The sequence below is a fragment of the Pantherophis guttatus genome, chromosome 1, assembly GCF_059756535.1.
Source record: "Pantherophis guttatus breed Tessera chromosome 1, ASM5975653v1, whole genome shotgun sequence".
In the NCBI taxonomy this organism is placed as follows: Eukaryota; Metazoa; Chordata; class Lepidosauria; order Squamata; family Colubridae; genus Pantherophis; species Pantherophis guttatus.
In genome coordinates this window covers 73,209,233-73,230,069 of record NC_142063.1, presented here as the reverse complement: position 1 = coordinate 73,230,069, position 20,837 = coordinate 73,209,233, and the positions used below count along the sequence as shown (strand labels likewise).

At 38.7% G+C, this 20,837-nt stretch overlaps 1 protein-coding gene across 1 annotated transcript in view; it reads left to right on the top strand.

The window, feature by feature from the left end:
* GALNT16 (polypeptide N-acetylgalactosaminyltransferase 16) overlaps positions 1–20,837 on the top strand; it is a 195,107-nt gene that overhangs the window by 122,637 nt on the left and 51,633 nt on the right. The window contains exon 3 of the mRNA XM_034417643.3: positions 7,308–7,406. Within this exon, the coding sequence (XP_034273534.2) occupies positions 7,308–7,406 (99 nt within the window). The remainder of the gene's footprint in view (positions 1–7,307; positions 7,407–20,837) is intronic.

The following is a 20,837-nucleotide window of genomic DNA, read 5'->3' as shown; positions in this document are numbered from 1 at the left end:
ATTTTGTCTCTTTGTTGTGTTGTGTTGTTATCATTCCAAATAAAAAAAATTCTGGAGTGTTTTCTACTTGTTGGTTTATTATTTCTTCAATAATTTCCTTTGTGTCCTTCCAGTATTGTTGGGCCTTTGTACATTTCCACCAGGCATGGTAGTATGTCCCCTTTTTTGTTTTGCACTTCCAACAGCATGGGGAGGTGTTTGGATATATTTTGGCTAGTCTGGCTGGTGTTAGGTGCCATCTGTAAAACATTTTTATGAGGTTTTCTTTGTAGGGTATGGCTCTTGTCATTTTGATGTTCTGTTTCCACAATTTCTCCCAGTTTGCCAGTTGAATGTTGTGCCCTATGTCCCTGGCCCATCTTATCATATTTTCTTTTACTGTTTCTTCCAGTAATTTATATCTAAGTAAGTAGTTATATAATTTGGTTATCATTTTTTGTTCTGGGCCTTGTAAAATCTTATCCAATTCATTCAAATTATTCGAGATTCCATATTGCTTTTTGTCTGCTATGTGTCTTGAGTGTATTTGAGTATAGGGCCACCAATCGATATTTATGCCGGAGTTTTGGAGTTGCTGTCTTGAAATGAGTTCGCCTTCATGATTCAGTAAGTCTTGGTACCTCATCATTTTTCCTATTTCGAGAGTGTTCGGGTATATCAATGCTTCCATCGGGGACCACCATTTTGGTATTTTAGTATAGTGAGTTCTCTTAATATCCTGCCAGATCTTGAATAATGAAGCTCGAATTATATGACATTGGAAGTACATGTGTCTTTTATCCGATCCGTCCCATAAGAAAGCGTGCCATCCTCTTATTAAGTCAAAGCCTTCTAAATATAAAGTTCTTTTGTTGTCGAGTTCCATCCATTCTTTAATCCAGGTCAATCCTGATGCCTTATAGTAGAGTTCCCAATCTGGTGTTGCTAGACCTCCTTTGTCCCGTGAATCCTGTAGGGCTTTGATTTTAATTCTGGCCTTCTTTCCCTGCCATATGTAGTTCATTGTTGTTTTGTTGAGGTTCTTAAAGAAATCTCTTCCGGGGTGTATTGGTATCACTTGATATAAATATAGTACTCTTGGTAATATATTCATTTTTATTGAGGCAATTCTGCCCATCAATGAGAGTTGTAATCTACTCCAAATTTCTAAGTCTTTTTTGATTTGTTTTAACAATTTGGTATAATTATCTTCTTTAATTGTAGTTGCTTTTGCTGTCAGCCAAATACCTAGGTATTTTATTTTCTTTACTATTTGAAGTCCTAATTCTTGTTCTAATTTCAACTGTTGTGTTTGGGTCATATTCTTCGTCAATACTTTCGTCTTCTGCTTATTTATTTTGAGGCCCGCAACTTCCCCGTATTCCTCTATCATTGTCATCAACCTGGTTCCAGATCGTATTGGGTTTTCCAATATGAAGATCACATCGTCTGCAAAGGCAAGTAATTTATACTCCTCTCCCCGAATCTTAAGGCCTTCTACGTCTTCTTCCTTCCTGATTTCCGTTAATAAAACTTCCAGTGCGATTATAAATAATAGAGGTGACATGGGGCAACCTTGTCGTACGCCTTTCTGAATGTCAAAAGTTTGTGTCATGTCACCATTTATTGCAATTTTGGCTGTTTGACAGGAGTAAATCTTTCTTATCAATTTAAGGAATTTCTCTCCGCAATTCATTAATTCAAGTTGTGATGTAAGAAAGGACCAATTTAAATTATCAAAGGCCTTCTGGGCGTCGAGAGATATTAAAGCTATTTCCTTATCTATTTTCTTATCGTAGTATTCCAGTATATCTATGATCGTTCTCAAATTATTTTTAATCTGCCTCCTGGGTATGAAGCCATTTTGGTCTGTATGTATGTATTTATGAATTATTGTTTTAAGTCTCTGCGCTAATATTGACATGAATAGTTTGTAATCTACATTGAGTAATGAAATGGGTCTGTAATTCCTAACTTGGGTCCTGTCTAAATCTTCTTTGTGTATTAACGTAATAATGGTTTCTGTCCATGATTTTGGGATTTCAGCTGTCAATAATGCTGCGTTGAAGACTTGTAGCAATATTTCGTCTATTTCTTGTTGGGAGTGTTTATAAAATTCAGTAGGAATTCCATCTGGTCCTGGAGTTTTATTGTTCTTTTGTTTTTTACGAGCTTCAGTCAATTCAGTCATTGTTATGGGACGGTTCAGGGTCTCTCTATGTTCTTCTTCAAATTGTGTAATATTCACTTTACTAAGATATTTTTGAATTTGGTCTTCCAGGACATCTTCCTGCCGATAGAGATTCTGAAAGAATGTTTTGGCTATATTTTTCTTATCTACGTGTGTATGGAATAAAGTTCCTGATTCGTCCTGGAGTTGGTGTATAATTCTTTTGTCTGTTTGCTTTTTTAATTTATGGGCTAACCAGCGTCCAGTTTTATTTGCGTGTTCAAAGTTGGTCTGTTTTGCCATTTTTATTTTTTGTGCCAAATCAGCTTTTGTAGTCAAATTCAATTTGTGTTTAGCCAAATTAAGTTTTTGCTGTGCTATCTTATTATTAGGGTGCTGTTGTAATTTAGTTTCTTCTATCTTGATTTCTTCCAATAAGTCATTCCTGATTCTTTGTTTCTCTTTTTTTCTCTTTGCCACGTATGCAATGGTTAGGCCCCTAATATATGCTTTCGTCGTGTCCCATAGATTTTGTAACGACGTTTGGTCCTTTGTGTTAATTTGGAAAAATATCTTAATCTCTTTTTCCATCATTTGTAGATATTCTTTTTCCTTTATAATGCTTGTGTCCATTTTCCATCTTTTTTGTTTTCGGGAGCCTTTCCAAATTATTTTGATGGGGTTGTGGTCAGCCCACATGTTAGGCATAATTTCTACGTCGTGTGTTTCTTTACTTAGTTGGGGTGTCATCCAGGCCATATCCAATCTTGACCACGATTGATGTGGGCCAGAAAAGTATGTGTACTGTTTGGTTGTAGTATTTAACTCTCGCCAAGTGTCATGTAGACTCATTTCTTGTACCAAGTTCTTGAATGTTTGTGGCAGTGTCTTCCTTTTGATTTTGTTCTTCCTGTTACTATAGTAGTCTTCTCGTGTGTTGACAATTGCATTAAAATCTCCGACAATGCAGATATTTTCATAATCCAGCTCTTTTAATTTATCTTGTAATTTTTTATAAAAGTCTATTTGGTTTCCATTTGGGGCGTAGATGGCTACTAACAGTATTATTTTTGTTTCCAGTTTTACTTCTATTATTAAGACTCGACCCTCTTTGTCCACATATATCAGCTTTGTTCTTATATGGTCTCTAACATATATTACCACTCCCCTTTTTTTACAGTCGCCTAAGGATGTGTACATTACTCCTAATTTTTTATTTTCGAGTAATTTTTTCTGTTGTTTTTTTATGTGTACCTCTTGTAGGGTGATTATATCTGCTCCTAATTTTTGCAGTTTAGTGAATATCTGATGTCTTTTGCTTGGTGAATTTAGACCATTTATATTTATAGAGATGAGTTTTAGTTCTTCTTCCATTCCTGGTGTTGTTTATTTGTCTGTTGTTTTGAGTTTTGATGTGTTTCTTGTGACTCTTTGTGTGATCCCCGTCATTTCCTCCTTCCCCAGCTTTCCCTTCTTCCGTTCCTTGTCCTCCTTATTTATTGGTTGCTCTTCTTGGTCACTGGGGTTTGAATCTTCTCTGCCTCCTCTGCTCTCCTGTTCTCCTTCATATCCTAAATGTTGGTCTGCGAAGTCCTGGGCTTTTTCTATGGTGTCGATTCGAAATTTTCTTCCTTCCCAAGAAATGAGTACTCCTTCTGGTATAAGCCATCTAAATTTAATCTTGAGTTTATTTAACTGTCGGGTTAAGAAGTTATATTCTCTTCTCCTATCCCTGGCCCTTCTCGGTACTTGTTTTAGCGTTAGAACTTCCCTCCCTTTGTACATGACTGTCTCCTCTCTCATCTTTCGGTATATTTCTTCTTTCATTGTTTTTTTTGTAAATCTGATGTGTACTTCTTTAGGGAGTTTGTTTCTTCTGGCATAGTTTGTGAAGGCCCTGTAAATTTCGTCGATACCACCTCTTATTTCATCCTTATCCTTATGTGTCGCCTCTGCCAAAATTCCAACCATAATTTCGCCCAAGTCTTCCTCTCTCTGTTCTTCTATATTTTGAAATCTTAAGTAGAAAGATGCCTTTTCCATTTCGAGAAATGTCAGTGCGTCTTCTGTGTCTCGACTTCTTGTTGCTTGTTGGTTCTCCATCTGTTCCAACCTGGTAGCTGTGACTTCCACCTTTTCCTCAACTTTATGGATTCTCTGTTCGTTTTCGGTTATATTTTGTTGAATTTTCTCTATTTTTTCATCTATATTTCTAATCTCATCTTTAATTTCCCCTACATCCAATCGCATTTGTTCATGGTTCTTTTTGGTTTCATCATGATTCAGGGTCATCTTATCTTCCATCCTTTTCATTCCCTCCTGAATCATTGCAAGGGCAGCCTGGATGTTTTGAATACCTATGTTGGTCTTTTCTTTATCTGTTGTTTCCCCTGTCTTCTGCTGGACCGGGGAAGCCACCAATAGTGTTTGGGTTGGGGGTATTTTCTTGGTTGATTTAATAGTAGTTGGTATGTTTGAGGTTGCCATATCTATTATGCTTATTATTTTTGCCCACAATTTCATAAAATTCTCAGGTCTAATGTTTATAACCTAGATGCAGGATTATTTTTACAAGGTTTTTTCAGAGTATTTCTGGTTAATAATACGATATTGGGAAAACAGCAAAAAGGAAGGCGGGGGGGAAGCAAGAGAAGGGGGAAACAACGGGGAAAAAGTAAGCTTCTAACAATTCATTAGTTACCTTATTCTTCAATTACTTACAAAATAAAATGTATTTTATTATAATAGTTCTAAAATAGTATCAATATCAATTTAATTATTATAGTTCTATCTAATTATTTAAAATCATTTACTGTATATGAATAAATTAATTAAATATAATTGAAGATAATATGCTATAAATGTTTAATTAATTTCAAATAAACAAATTAGACAAACTACTTAAGAAAAAAACTAATAAGTTATTAAAGGTTATTTTCCAGGTCTAGTATCTTATGATATATAGTAGAATAAACTTAAATCAAGCCAAGCATATATATATTGTCCATTAATTATAATCTTTTATCTTTCTTGGTGTTATGTAAACTTATCTTTCTTCCAACCAAATACAGTTCCAAAGGTCTGAGTCACCCTATTCACTTTAATTATTCCACGATCCAATTTAATCTATAGTCCTCTGTATTCCTGTTGTTAGAATCCACATCCGATCCCCAGAGTATAATGTTGTATCCTCTATTTAAGTCCTTATCATCTGGTTCACCAAGTATTAGTCAATATTTAAATTGTTCAATCCAAACAGTTCAGTCTCTAGTAGTCAAATAATCAAAGTCCCTCACACTTTGTATCAGTTTTGTATCCTAATCTTCGCAAGAAGTATCACTAAAAGATAGTTTGTATAAATCCACTCCAATCAATTTTACCGGGGTTTGTCCCAACTCTCCGCACTCTCCCACAGACTTTTTCTTCTTCGAATTATCTAATTCAATCCACTCTGGCCACTCCACATCAGTAAAATCCAATACGATCAATTTATAAATCCACTCTGGCCACTCCACATCAGTTAAATCCAATACAATTTGTAGAAATCCGTCCAGGTTCCTCTCCTCTCCTCCGATCTCCGGCACTCCACACTGCACACGCTCTCTCCGCTCGCTCTGGTGCTGCACGTTCTGTTCTTATTTGTCTAACTCTCTCCGCTCAATCCAGTCCACACTCATAAAGTCCAATAATAATATCAAAATCTTTTTAAATTATTCACTATTCTCGTCGCAGTGTTCATAGGAATTACCTTCTTCCGTTCTTCCGCTCTCACTGTACACTCAGCTGTTCAGATTTTTGCGCTGTCACTTTGCTTTCAAAATGGCTCCATTCCGATCTATCTTCCGTCGCCGCTTATCCTCTTTCTTTTTTCGGGTTTCTCTTCCACCAGCGCTGCTTCTTATTATCAGGTAGTTTTTTGGGTTTTTCTAGATAATAGTCTTCTGTTGATGACCTCTTATAGTTTTCAATCTTCGCTTCCCTCTTATACAGTTATCAGCGCCTCTGGCCAGTCCCGTAAGGCTGGTTTTTCCTCACTCTGGATTAAGGGCTTAATCTTGTACCTTCAGAGAAGTTGCGATCTCCTCTGAGGTCCTAAGATGTTCCCCTTTAAGCTATTGATCACTACGAGATCAATAACGCCTGTTTTGGCTCCAGATGCGGGATTGTTAGGAACTCAGGAGCGGAGCATCGCCCCTTTCGTCCCTAATGCGCTGAGATCGCCGCCGGAAGTCCTCTAGCCCTAATTATCATCATTAAGTGAGGACTACCTGTATTAATGTCTTCAATTTCCAAAACAATTCTAAGTGGTGAAATGCATATTGCAATGTAATAATAAATCATTTTCATTGAGACATATCTGGAAGTGTGAAACTACCAGATTCTCAGTCATGTTATTAAGAAATGGAATATTGTTGATTGATCGATAATTAGAAAATTCTTCTGAGCCATGAAGGTATTAATCGCCAGTGTAGCTCTCGTTTTTCCATACACCCTACCCTAACCCTTCAAACCAAAAAGAGGAAGAATCCACACTGTTATTATCCAAAAAATCAGAAGCCAATAATGGAAGTCAACTCTCCCTTTAGGTAGAGATATTAATAAGAGTCTTTTTGAATATATGTGATTTGGATAATGTCAGCTTAACTGCTCCATACATCCTGCTACTAAGAGCATGAGCTCCACTCTCCCCAGTTGCTGCCGAGCCATGTAACTACATGCCACATCACCTCATCATCAACTGCTAGGTTTGTGGAAGAATTAAGACCACCTGCTGATTTAATCCATCCTGGATTTGCATTTGTTTCTTTCTTCCCACCCCTGTACCAATTATGCAGCAAAAGGTATAAATAGGTGCCATCTCGTGTCTTGATGGCATTGGAACCACAGGCTTGTTAACAAGTGTTCCTGGCAGTTATAATCCAATGTGTGCTAAAGCCTGTTGTCAGCACTGCCAGCATGTGATGAATTGCAATCGTATAAAATATGTTGTATGGGAAATGTGTTGGCAGGATAACAAAATTCAGTTGGGTGCTAAATACATGTATCAGGATTGGTGAGCTTTTATACCGGATCGGGATTTTCTTTGTGATTAGTTAGCTCTCCAGAAATGGAGGCATGGGCTCTGTCTGATGAAAACTCTTTTTCTCATTTGTTACAGATGTGCATCTGTTCACTACACCGCTGACCTGCCGGCCACAAGCATTATTATCACTTTTCACAACGAGGCTCGGTCCACATTGCTCCGTACAGTGAAAAGGTACTTTTCATACTTTTAGACCTCAGAACCATGCACCTAAGGTATACAAGAATTAATTTCCACTGTGATTAATACAGTGTATTCTGAATAAAAAGAGAACAATCTAATATTGAAATCCCAGGCATAGAAGAAAGTCTTGTTGAACTCAACATGACATATGTCTGACTAAGGTTGCCCTCATCTGACTGTTAAGCTCTGTTAATATTAAAAAGAGCATCTGGATAGGCATTTGTTCAGATCCATGGGCTATTCATCAGAAAATGCAGCGTTAGCTCAAATCGTCTGATCTGTATCTCCAACCTTCTGGATTTTCAGAGGCATTGCTGTTTCTGTAATCGTAGCATTATTATCACAATCGTTTTAAAACAAAACAAAGACATTAATCCTATACTTGCATCTCACCCCTCATTTTTAAATTAGATGTTGCAAATCATGATCATCAGCAACTATTACTATTTCTAATAATAATATTACTTAGAACAGCTTACATCCTGTGATTGATACCTTTAACACCATCAAACAACAGCATCTGCTTATCCCAGGTCTATGGGAAGGACTCAGTAGGTTGAGAAAAATGCAAAACATCTTGATGACTGTGTAACCAACGATAATAGTAATCCCTCCAGTGAGGCCCTACCTTGACCTGGTTGTGGAGCTTGTGTGCTCTGAAGAAGATGAGAGTTATGGCAGAAGTTCAATGATATTGGACAGGTCTCATCAGAGGAACCAGATTAAGATAGTGTTTCTCTCATAAACAATATAATGAAATGTAATTTATAGAAACTCATACCACATCAGTCATCACCTGGGTCAACAAGGACTATGCTAGATGTTAGAGTTCCTGGACATCTAATGACAAATCGGCTATTGGACTCATAACTGTTGGCTGAACAACCAGGCCAGCAGCTGCAGGCCTACTGGAAGAAAAGTTGTTTACCGCTTGCAGATATACAAAGGCTGAAAACAAAGAAACGATGTGTTATTACAAATCAAGTCCAAGAAGAAGAATAGAATGCACCAGCTCTATAAAGAATAACATCCAGAATCATAAATAATAGAACACAAGCTAGTACACCAATGTCATTCTTTAATATAAAATAAAGTACTCACAGAATCAGAACTGGAAAAACTGCAAAGGTCTACCCAGGGCAAAGAAATCAAAGCCTTACCAGAAGTAACTCAGGCTGTAAAGACAAACTAGGGGGAGTTTGCAATAGAAACAACAACAACAGTATAACTATTGAATCATTTTCATTCCCAAACATAGTACCTTCTCCCAGGAGTGGTATTCACTTACCTTCGCTACCAGTTCGCAAATGTGAGCGCGCGTACTTGCTTTGCTCACTCGCACCACCTCCGCACATGTGCAGGACCTTCTGCGCATACGCAGAGCATCAAAAACAGGACGTGATGACGTCTGGGTGGGTGGGCGGAGCCTCCTGCAGCCACTGCTACCGATTCTCCCAAACCGGATATAACCAGCTGAATACCACCACTGCTTTCCCCTCTACCTTCTCCTCAGAAAGAACAAAGCCCTCTAACTAAAACTGAGCATCTAAAACAGCACAAAAACAACAGAAAAAAATTGCTTGCATTGAAACTTATTCCAAAGAAACAAATAGCACAAGTATCAAATATAAGCACTAAATCATTGCAGGAAGCAAACCAACTAATATGCAGCACAGCTATAGCTATAACTGAATATCTTGGATGCAAAATCAATAAACAGGAAAGCCAAGCAGTCACCACCAAAATGGAAGCTCAGGTTAGAAATAAGATCAGTGTTCTTGCCCTAGCTTCTGCCAACCCAGTAGTTCGAAAGCATGCAAATGCAAGTAGATAAATAGGTACAACTTTGTAACAGTGTTCTGTGCACCTCACCATACAGTCTTACTGGCCACATGATCAGGAAAGTGTCTTCGAATAACCATGGCTCGCTCGACTAAGAAAGGGAAATAAGCACTGCCCTCTAGAGTCAGATATGACTGGACAGGGAAAAACTTTACCTTTACCTTTGCTAAAATCAGATGCAAACAAGCTAGAACAGATGAAAAAAAAGTTGAAGGAAAAGATCAAATAAATATCTGTTCAAGAAGTATCACTTAGAAACCAGGAAGATCAAAGAAGCACTGGAAATAATAAAGCAGTAAATGACAGCTATAGCCAGGAAGATCAGCAAATACAAATCTCAAATTGGACACTATAGGCAGAATCTCCAATTTCAGCTAAATCAGAAATGTTTCTACCAGTCCATTAATGGAGGGATGGTAACAAAGCAGTTAGCGTCTGACATTGTTCTGGGTGGCAACAGCTATAAGGCAACACAGACATACAAGAATCCACTTGGAAAAAGGAGGTAAATAAGAATAGAGAAGAAGCTGAAATGAAATAATTTGAAATAAGGGCAGAAATGGTGAAGAAAGGGGCAAGGAAAATCAAGAATTGGCCATCACTGGGTGAAGATGAATAGCATGTTTTTGATACAAACATCTAACTAGTCTACACACACCTATTGCCAAGCAGTTTCACAATATACTGTAAGGAAGTGAAATTGAAGACATTTTAACATTTAGTAAAACCTACTTGATAATAAAAACTGAAAGAATCAAGATGTCCTATGGAAATAACATCAAGCATCTGGATGAAGACAATCACTACAAATACTTGGGTATCCTTCAAGCTGACAACATCAGGCACACTGGAATCAAGAAGATGGTTAGAAATGAATACATCATGAGCAGGGGTGGGTTCTACTTACCTTTACTACCGGTTTGCAATGGGGCCGCGCGCATATGCGCAGAAGCTTCTGCACATGCGCAGAAGCATTCTGATGACGTTGGGGTCAGTGGGTGGAGCCTCCCGCCAATTTTACTACCAATTCTATAGAACCAGTGCAAACCGGGGGCAACCCACCACTGATCATGAGAGTGAAGAAGAACTGAAAGTCTAACTCAGTGGAGGAAATACCATCAAGGCAATAACACTTGGGCAATTTCAGTCATTAGACTCACAGTTGGAATAGTGGACTGGATTCAAGCAGAACTAAGCTGTATAAAAAGACCGGAAAAATAATAACAATGAATCAAGCCCTTCATCCACACAGTGATGTTGACAAACTTTACTTATCAAAAAAAAAAAAAAAAAAAGATTAATGTGGAATTTTGCAAGTACTCTTGGCAACTGAAGCAGAAAAACATGGCATATGAAGAATATCTAAAATGCACTGAAGCTGGTACATTATGAAAACTTACTGAGTACTTGAGAGACCAAATTGGCTTATAAAAAAAGCAAATGAAGAACAGAAAAGAGACAAGGCAAGGCTAAATATTTCATGGCCAATACATTAAAAAATCTAGCAGGCAAAGCGGATAACAAGACCTGGGAATAGAGAAGAGCAAGAAAGTTGAAGAAAGAGACAGAAGGGTTAATTCTAGCTGCATAACACCAAGCCTTAAGAACAAATGAATACAAAGCAAGAATTGAGAAGACAGCAACAGATAGCAAATGCCATCTAGGAACAGCTGATACCTGTTACATGTGGGATGGATTCAGATGCAGAAAGATTTTAAATTAAAACAACTTTATTAGCAAAAAAGAGTATGTATTTTATACTTATAGAAACCGTATTTATAACTATATATAGAGAGAGTTCCTAAGAGTCTATTTCTCAGTGTAAAAATTCTGTAGCCTACAAGGATGATCATCTTGAATAACACATTATGCAGATTCCAGAGCAAAGAAACAGGAGTTGAAAACAAAGAATAATAAATAACTACCTCTTCTCCCATGTTTTTCTTTGAATCTGTATCTGGCCTTTGCTGAAATCCTATCACTTAATGCAGGACCCTATCTGATTATCACCTACTTGGCTAATACATCATTTTTAAAAAATAAGCCAGAAAAAGGTACTGAGCCCAAGCACTTTCTCTCTACATTTGCAATTGCTGCCTCCTTTTACTTTGGGTCCAGTTCTTTGATCCTAATAAGTTCCCTCTAATGTTGAAAATGTCGGTTTAATGACTTATTTGCTGGAAGCGCAGATGGAAATAGAATTTTTGATGACAAGCCAGGATGTAAATTTAATAGGTAAAGATTGCTAAATGGTTTAAAAAAAAACTATTGCAGAAATAGAAAATTAATTGGTCATGTGACAGTAATTATCATGCCCAGATAGGAACAACTGATACCTGCTACATGATAGCCAATTTATTTTCCTCCCATCCTTGGGCCCTGGGTAAGAGCCAAATATGCCAATGCTTGGCACAATTTTTAAAATTTTATTCCTCTTAGCTTGGTGGCTTTGGCTTTCTTTTTGGGTTAAGCTGACCACTTTTCCAATTTATTTTCGAGCAAGATTTTTTACTCTTTGATTTTTCTGGGGAAAAAAATGGTGCTTTGCTCTTTGGTATATTTAAAATTCATTCAAAGCGTCCCTTTAGCAATCTACCAAGTCAGCCACAGGGAATTTCCCCCCCCCCATGGACATAAAGATAGTGGGGAAGGGGTGGGGTGGGGTGGACAATGAGAATGAATCTCAGCTGGAAGGCAACAGAGAACTCTGACATTAATCCATTATTCATTAGAACTCCTTCCCCTCACTTTGGGTCTTGGGGTCTTGCACGAAACTGCTTTGTGAATAACAACAGGCATTTTATCTCAGGACTGCAAACAGAGGGATGGCATTGCATGCTAGTGAGAATAAATGTCTTGCAAATATCCTGCTATTCCACCTGGGGCATTTGCTTGCAGGGAGCTAGGCAGGGTAGGCTCAAAATAGTTTTGTGTTCCCCAGTGCTAAAAACCAATGAGCCAAACAAGGTGACCATTTGCTTTGTTGATATCCAGAATTCCTGCTTGAAACAGTTGCTTTACAGGTAGTCCTTGGGTTATGACATTGCTAAGCAATAAAACACTAAAGAACGATGTCACGTGACCATGTCACTTGGCAATGGCAGTCCCAGCATTCCCAGCTGCTGTTGTTAAGCAAGGACCATGTGGGTCATTAAGTGAAGACCTCACATGACTGTAGCTTTCTGCTGGCTTCCCCATTGACTTTACTTGTAGGGAGCCAGCAGGGAATGGTGGAAGCTGCAATCCCCCATTGCGGCTTGCTGTTGCTTGTCATAATTGAGAACTGGGTGGCTGAGCACCAGGATCACAATTGTGACTGTGGGGATGCTAAGACAACTAGAACTCTGTGGACCTGTTATAAGAATAGAATATAAAAATAGAATAACAGAGTTGGAAGGGACCTTGGAGGTCTTCTAGTCCAACCACCTGCTCAGGCAGGAAACCCTATACCATTTCAGACAAATGGTTGTCCAATCTCTTCTTAAAAACTTCCAGGTTGGAGAATTCACAACTTCACAATAAGTCCCCTCATTCAACACCATTCCAAGTTTCAACAGTCACTGAATAAGTGATCATAATGTGAAGACTAGGTGTACCATTCAAAGGCAGCCAGTCTCTGAGACAGCATGTACAAGTCAAATTTGAGGTAAAAGTGGACTTAAATGTCAAATCACTAATTCCAAATATTGGCTAAAATCAATTCCTTCCCATCCTTTCCCATATTCTCTGCCTTTAACAAAGAAGAGTTGCTGCTCAGAGTTGGCAAAAAAGGCATTCAGTTTAGGCTTCATGGAATCTATAATGTTCACTTGTCTAGAGCTGAACTATAAGATTAAGGCTGATGCACTAGTGAATCTTGATTCCTATTAAACCCTGAATATCTTCAGGGGCTTGGGGACTCATTATAAATGCAAGTCTTTCCTCTTGATGATAAAATCTGATTTGTGTCTCTCCAAAGGTTTATAAAGAGAAGCAAGGGTAAAGAGATGAGCAGACATTCATTAACGACATCCTACATCAGCTGGATTTTGTACACTCAGAATCAGAAGATTGATTGACCTTGACCTTATGCATAATGAGGTGGTCCAACCAGAGATGATTGGGGTGGGGTGAGATGCAGTTTCAGTTGAAAAACAAGGTTGGATCAGTCTACATTATGATTGGAACCAAAGCAAGCATCCAGTTCATGCAGTGAGAAATAAAATCCTGATGAGAAGGTGCTGCTAAGTCCCAATGAAAAACCTTGAGTTTGATTTCCATTTTTTTTCAGCATGTTGTGATTTTTTCCCCCTCAGACCCATAGGCCTCCCATTATGTTCCTTTCAATGTATGCAGTTCTTCAGGCAGTGTACAAATCAATTACAACAATTTGTTGTTGTTTTTTTAAAAAAATTGAAAGCCAAATTACAACAGAGCATAATATAGTGAAAGTTGGCAGCAGTAGTAATATGGGTAATAAATACAGCACACAATCACAGGCATTAGCAGCAATTTCTGAATTTCTAAAACCACTCAGGAATTTCTTAAAATGGCTGGCAAAAGAAACTTCAATAGGGCACCAAAAAGGGCCCTGACTAGAGGCAAAGTGAAGTGGTTTAGATATAATATAATGAAATAAGCAAATTTTATATTTGAGGGAAAGTTCAGGAAAAGGAAAAGTTCCACCTAAGAAATAGTTTCTGATATTGGAGTAAATTTCATAGGAAGAATACCTGTGCCTCACTCTATTGTGAACATTTGAATGCATTCCTAATCTTGGGGAGGGGACACGGGACATTGTGTATTTTATACATCTTTACTTTTAATATGATTTTTTAAAATGCTGGGCAATTCCAACTGACCCTGGACAGCTCATAAGTAAAACAACAGTAATACAAAAAAGACAAATAAATACAGATGCCATAAAAATTATTTAAAATGACAAATGCTCTGGTGAGGGAGCTCTGGTAGCGCAGCAGACTAAAGCACTGTTATTAACATCAGCTGCCTGCAATTACTGCAAGTTCAAATCTCACCAGGCTCAAGGTTGACTCAGCCTTCCATCCTTTCTAAGGTAGGTAAAATGAGGACCCAGATTGTGGGGGCAATAAGCTGACTTTGTATAAATATACAAAAGTATGAAGGCTATTGCTTAACGCATTGTAAGCCGTCCTGAGTCTTCGGAGAAGGGCGGCATATAAATCAATTTTTTAAAAAAAAAAATGCATCTTTTACTTTGTTTCTTTTGCAATTAGTTTTCTGCTCAATTAAAAAAAAAAGGACCCAAACTCTAGCAAAGTTTCCAAGGTGCTTGAGATAAGCCGTGTATCTCAATGAAATGGTTCTGAATTCACTCAGCTGGGCATGAATTATTACTGTGAGTATAATTGCTATGCCTTTACTCAGCCAGTGCCCCTTCCTCTAAGTAATTACTGTGAAGTGCCGTGAGGTATATGAAGTATGAAAAGTCTGTTCTGTTCCAAATATTGTCTTCTCGCAAGCCTTCACGGGACCGCAGCAAAATCTGGCAAGCAGAAAATGACAGTGTAAAAATTGCACTGTCTGCTTATTTTGTGACGTCTGGTCACACTCTAATACAGATCTGGGTTTTTTTTTTCCCCTCCTGAAAAGTGAAGCCAGTGGATTAGGCCTTCCATGACAATTAAGGGCTGATTTGATTTAATTAATTAGCTGTTCTGGTTGCACCTGTTGAAAATTACATGTAATTAAATTGTTAGAGATGATTACAGAGTTGTTTTCCTAAACAGAAGTTTAATGTCACTTTGGGAAATGGCAGTGATGAAGTCCGATTGATGAGAAATGTTAACGCCCAAATCTATAAAGTTTGCTAATGACTTTCTAAGTCTGACACGAATGGGAAACCCCATGGGACTTCTCTTTCAAGAAGAGTGAGACTCAAAGAGTAAATTTGAAAACTTGGCCTAATGAGCAGGTCTGAAAACAAGGATTCAGGTAGCCCTTTACAGGGGTGGTATTTACTTCGCTACCAGAACACAAATGTGAACGTGCGCGCCTTCTGCGCAGGCGTAGTGCCTTCTGTGCATGTGCAGAGCATCAAAAACGGGATGTGATGACGTCCAGGTGAGTGGGTGGAGCCTCCCGCAGCTGCCGCTACCAGTTCACCTGAACTGGATGGAACCGGCTGAATACCACCACTGAGCCTTTATGAATCTAAGTTAATGACTAAGTTTAAATAAGTGGACCACGCTAAATTCAGCATTTGGTTGCATGCAGAAGCTTCATAAGCAATTGCCTTCAAACTGCTTCGATTTTTATATGTTGAAAATCCTTTGAAAAGTAGAATATTGTACTCAAACAAAATTCTAGTTACATCAGATACTAAGATATCACTGTTTAAGGTTGTTCAGAGCAGAAACCAAGACTGTGAGTACCAATACTACCTTTATTATGAGCCAAGTGGTGCAGTGGTTAGAGTGCAGTACTGCACTTCTGCTGACTGCCGGCTGCCTGCAATTTGGCAGTTCAAATCCTACCAGGTTCAAGGTTGACTCAGCCTTCCATCCTTCCGAGGTGGGTAAAATGAGGACCCAAATTGTTGGGGGCAATATGCTGACTCTGTAAACTGCTTAGAGAGGGCTGTGAAGCACTGTAAAGTGGTATATAAGTCTAAGTCTACTGTAAAGTTACAATAACAATGTTGCAAGTCTTGAAAGCATTTCCTCCCTTTCCAAAGAACTACCGGTAGGGAAGAAGGGATCACTTCTGAGATGCTTTCTCTATCCCCATAATCCTTTGGGTGAAGACTATATCAAATTGCTGTCTAAACTGTGCCTTGTCTCCTGTCTCCCAAGGTTATCCTCACAACCCATTTTGGGTGGTCCCTCAGCCATAGATTTGTGGGATATCTGTAGGGCATGGTCTAGATTGCTATCATCATGGTGCAATTGAAATTCTGTTTTATATATGTCACCTTGATGGTCGCTATCTTACCTTTTTTGACCATGCCCTGTAGATTCCCTTTCACAAATCAAATATCATGCATACACCAGAGATCTGAGATTGTTCTTATTTACTTTGCATAGAGAGGGTCCCAGGATTTACTCTCAAGTAACAACATGGCTGAAAAGATCATGGGTGAATAATTCTGGAGAGATGGCTGAATGATCTGATACAAGCCACAATATAAGCTTTTGTTACAAAACTCACTTTCCTAGTCATGATTTTGTGCTATTTTAATGGCTGTCATAATTTTTACTGTTTGAAGGTATAGGCATTGAATTTTCCTTGATAGTTATTGTGTACAATCAATAATACAATACAAGATAATTCTACTGCATGTTAGGAATGAGCAGTATAGGTGTTTTGATTACTTCAGGTCTGTAGAGATTAGAATTTTAAATCCCTGTTATAAATCTGAGGAAATGGAGAATGGTATTTGTAAAATGGGTAGCATATCATGGCCTTGTGCCTGCAAATATGGCATTGCATATGGGCAAGCTGTTTAAGAGAGTGTGGACAGCTGTGGGTACATATTTGTATTGCAGAGGAAATGTTAACAGTGGAAAGTAAAAGTGGATGAGAGGAAAAATGGGTCATATGACTGCCGAGTGGCCACAAGAGGATTCCTTGGTTCACTGGTGAACTTAAAGTCACTACAGTAGTGTTTGCAGGAATCAAAAGCTGATTTACAGTAGGCTTTTTAGAGTTGAGAGAGATCTGGGAAGCATTGCAATACATTGCAGGATGCTGCAGGATATATCTCTGGAATGGTAATGTGATTGCTTGTTGATAAGTACTTCCAAGGTTGTGTTTCATAGTCAACATTTTTTAGATGTGTGTATTACACTTTGTAATAGAGGGAGAACATAACAAAATGAGGCCTCCTACTGCACCAAACCGCTCGGAACATAACCGTGTGACTAGTATTATATGTTCTGGAAGCCCAGTGATGAAAGCATAATTCATATGCAGCTTATAGATTTTATTAAATGGCAAGGCACTCAACTAATCATTTAGTATTCAGAAGGGACAATGAACCAGGGGTGAAATCCAACAGGTTGTGACAGGTTCTGGAGAACCGGTAGCGGAAATTTTGAGTAGTTCGGAGAACCAGTAGCGGAAATTTTAAGTAGTTCGGAGAACTGGCAAATGCCACCTCTGGCTGGCCCCAGAGTGGGGTGGGAATGGAGATTTTGCAATATCCTTCCCCTGCCACGCCCACCAAGCCACACAAGTCTCTGATAGCTGGCCCTCCAAGCCATTCTGTCATTGGCTGCTGCCTTGCTTCTTCTAACCCCACTATGATTATAAAGACACATTCAGGCATGCCTCAGTCCTTATGTGGACTCCTTATATACCTGGTTTTTGGAGCACTGCTATACCAGAATTTCAGCTGGTGTGAGTGATTTGTGGGATTAACAAGGCTCACTTCACTTTCTTGTCTCTGCCTGTCATCCTACAGAAGAATATTCCATATAAATGCAGTGAGAAAGCACTACTTTACCCAGTCAAATGCTACTTTGCACACCATAGATTATTTCCACATATTGTGGCTACTAACTGTCAATCTTCCCTTGCAACACTTATTGATTTGGAATATGGGGTAAAATTAAGATTCCTGCCAATTTATCCTTCTAGCCCATAATAGGTACAGCTGTCTCTACCAGTCTTCTATAAAACTAGTAAATCTGTATCCAGAAGATTGGCAAAACCTGTTTTTCAGAATAGACCAACTGATGGGTTACTGACGCAAAGCACCTCTGCACTAGTGGCCCACCATTTGGGCATCTCAAAAAGTGGCTAAAGCCCCTGTCCCACTCATTCAAGTCTGCCCCACCACTCTCTAAGGACAGTAATTAGTAGTTTTCCCCCACCAGCAGCTGACCCTAGTTAGGAGAAAAAAGGAAACTAGGGAACCATCCTGTGGGAAAAAGGGAAAAGTGCAGGAGAGAAGGGAGGAAATGAATCTCTTTCTCCTCCCCAGCCAAGGGTTGATAGGAAAAGGAGGATATGAGAAGAAAGTTTTCTTGGTGCCAGTTGTTTGATCTCTCTGGCACCAAAGAGGCATTCTCCCCTCTTCCCCCTCCCCCTCCCCCTTCCATTTCTTGTATGGGCAGAATTAATACTCTACTTCATTGCTAAGGCAAAACAGAATTTGGAAATACAGCTAATATTTCTTTAAGCCAACATACTTTAAGCCAGGGTCCCCGTGCTTTAATGCTGCTCTGTGGAAGAACCCTTAAACTGAGAAAGAAAAAGAAAGAAAGAAAAAAGCTGCAGGCTTCAGCAATGGAAAATAAGCATTTTAAGGCTTCTTGTTACAAGAACGAAAGCCAGAGATTTACAGAAGTAGTGTTAAAACATCTTGCGCTAGCAAAGGAAGAAGTTTAAAATACAACATTTACACACTATATACTGACAGAATGCAGTTTGCATAACAACCTAGTTTGGGAATAGAAAATAAAAAAAGAAAGTTACATGCTTGGGGGGAAACATGGAAGATGAAAAGGATTTTTAAATGAAGGAATAAGGGGTAGAAGGGTTTGCTTTGCTAGTGTATGTCGTTATCTAAAAATACACAGTATATCTGTATCTCACACAGTATATCTAAAAGGGAGAATGTTGGAAAAGTGAAGTCACACTGAAATGTAAAGGAGGGCTGGAAGTAGGGAAAGAAAGGGAGCCGCCATTGTGCAGGGATTGTTTGGGATAAAGTAAAATAGATTGAGAGAAAGTAAGATATTGAATTAGAGAGAACCACTGAACGATTAAGGGGTTCTTTGAACAACTTCTAAACACAGAAGGATGATGGTTTGTTCAGACATCCTCTTACTAGATCTGTCATTATTTTATAAGACCCCAACAATCAGCTCTGCAGCTGAGAAAAGGAAGGTGAGGGGTTTTATGTTTGCACAACCTCATAGAAGCGTATCAGTTTGAGAGAGTCGACCGCACTGTAATATTATTATATTCCCTAAAGCCACTCACTTCTCTACCCCTTTTCAAATCAACCAGACATGCTTCTCAGGCTCATTCCAGATCACCAGATGCCACCTTTATTATAAAAGGGAGTGCTTGCTGCAAACAGCTGTTTTGTCTCATTTTTTGGCAAGAGTACAGAGACTGTGCAAAGGCTGAGCCAAACTGGGGAGTGCAGTTTAATTGGAGGGGGGGATTAGCAAATCAAATAATAATAATAATAATAATAATAATAAAAAATAACCAGGCCATTGCCTATTCCAAGGGGCATGTAAGAAACAATGCATTTCTCTCTTCAGAGCATAATTTCAGGAAAGAGATATTCAAAGGAATCCCATGTCTGGCAGGGAACCCTGAAGGAAAGTGGTAATTTATTGGTAATTGGGAACTAGCCATGAAAACGATTGTCATGCCATTGACCACTGTGACCAAATGCACCACATGGCTAGAGGGCAATAGATGTCTGGAAACTTTAATTTATTTTTATTAATATATTACATCTCTGTAATACTCCATAGCTAAAAATCACCTTATAAAGTGAAAGTAGATGTACCCTACTTGTGTGTGAATTATTTTCAGTTCACACACAGTGTTATCACAAGCTCTTATCAAGGGGCAAGGAAACATCTATGCCAGAAACTATTTTCCTGCTGGCATTTTTTGTTTCCTTCTGGGGTGAAAAGGATTCTGATAGCACCAACTAACATAGTTTATTTAAAGGCATAAGCTTTAATAAAAGCTCACTACTTCAATTGCACGGGGTGGCTAAACTGCGATAGTATTTCAATTGAGATGAAGTTATGGGAGAAGGAAGAGGGGTTGGATATGTAGATACAGGTACTTGTGAAACAGATTACAGGTATTTTATGAAATAACAATGTGTTTAAAACCCATTGTGCTTGTTGATTTTTTTTTAATATATGCAAGTTCAGCAAACTTTCACTCAGTGCTGTTAAAATTCTTCTTTCTTTTTTCCAAAATGGTTGCTTTGTGATACCCAATGAAATGTCCTGGAGGCTGAAATGCTCTGATCTTCATCCTTATTTTGAGTTCTGAAGTCAAAATCGAATTTATTATTACTTGGAAACAAAGCTATCCCCCATGTAAAATCCATTATATATGGAAGTAGACATCTGGTCTGGTTCAGTGGTGAAGTCCAAATTTTTTTACTACCGGTTCTGTGGGTGTATCTTGGTGGGCATGGTGTGTCTTGGTGGGCGTGGCAGGTGAAGGATACTGCAAAATCTCCATTCCCACCCCACTCCAGGGGAAGGATACTGCAAAATCTCTATTCCCACCCTACTCTGAGGCCAGCCAGAGGTGGTATTTGCCAGTTCTCCGAACTACTCAAAATTTTGGCTGCCGGTTCTCCAAACGGCTCAAAATTTCTGCTACCAGTTCTCCAGAGCCTGTCAGAACCTGCTGGATTTCACCCCTGGTCTGGTTCCACATTAGCCTCTTTCTCCTGTTATTCCATGTTGTTCATGAGAATCTGCCTTAGGTTGGGTGTTGACTATATGCAGGTTCTCACTTAATGCCTAAAAAAGTACAGTGTCCAGTATATAGGCGCTACTGCTTATTAATAATGCATTTGAATAGTTTGAGCTGTAAGCTGTAGGTGGCATCCAATTTTGTTCTGTC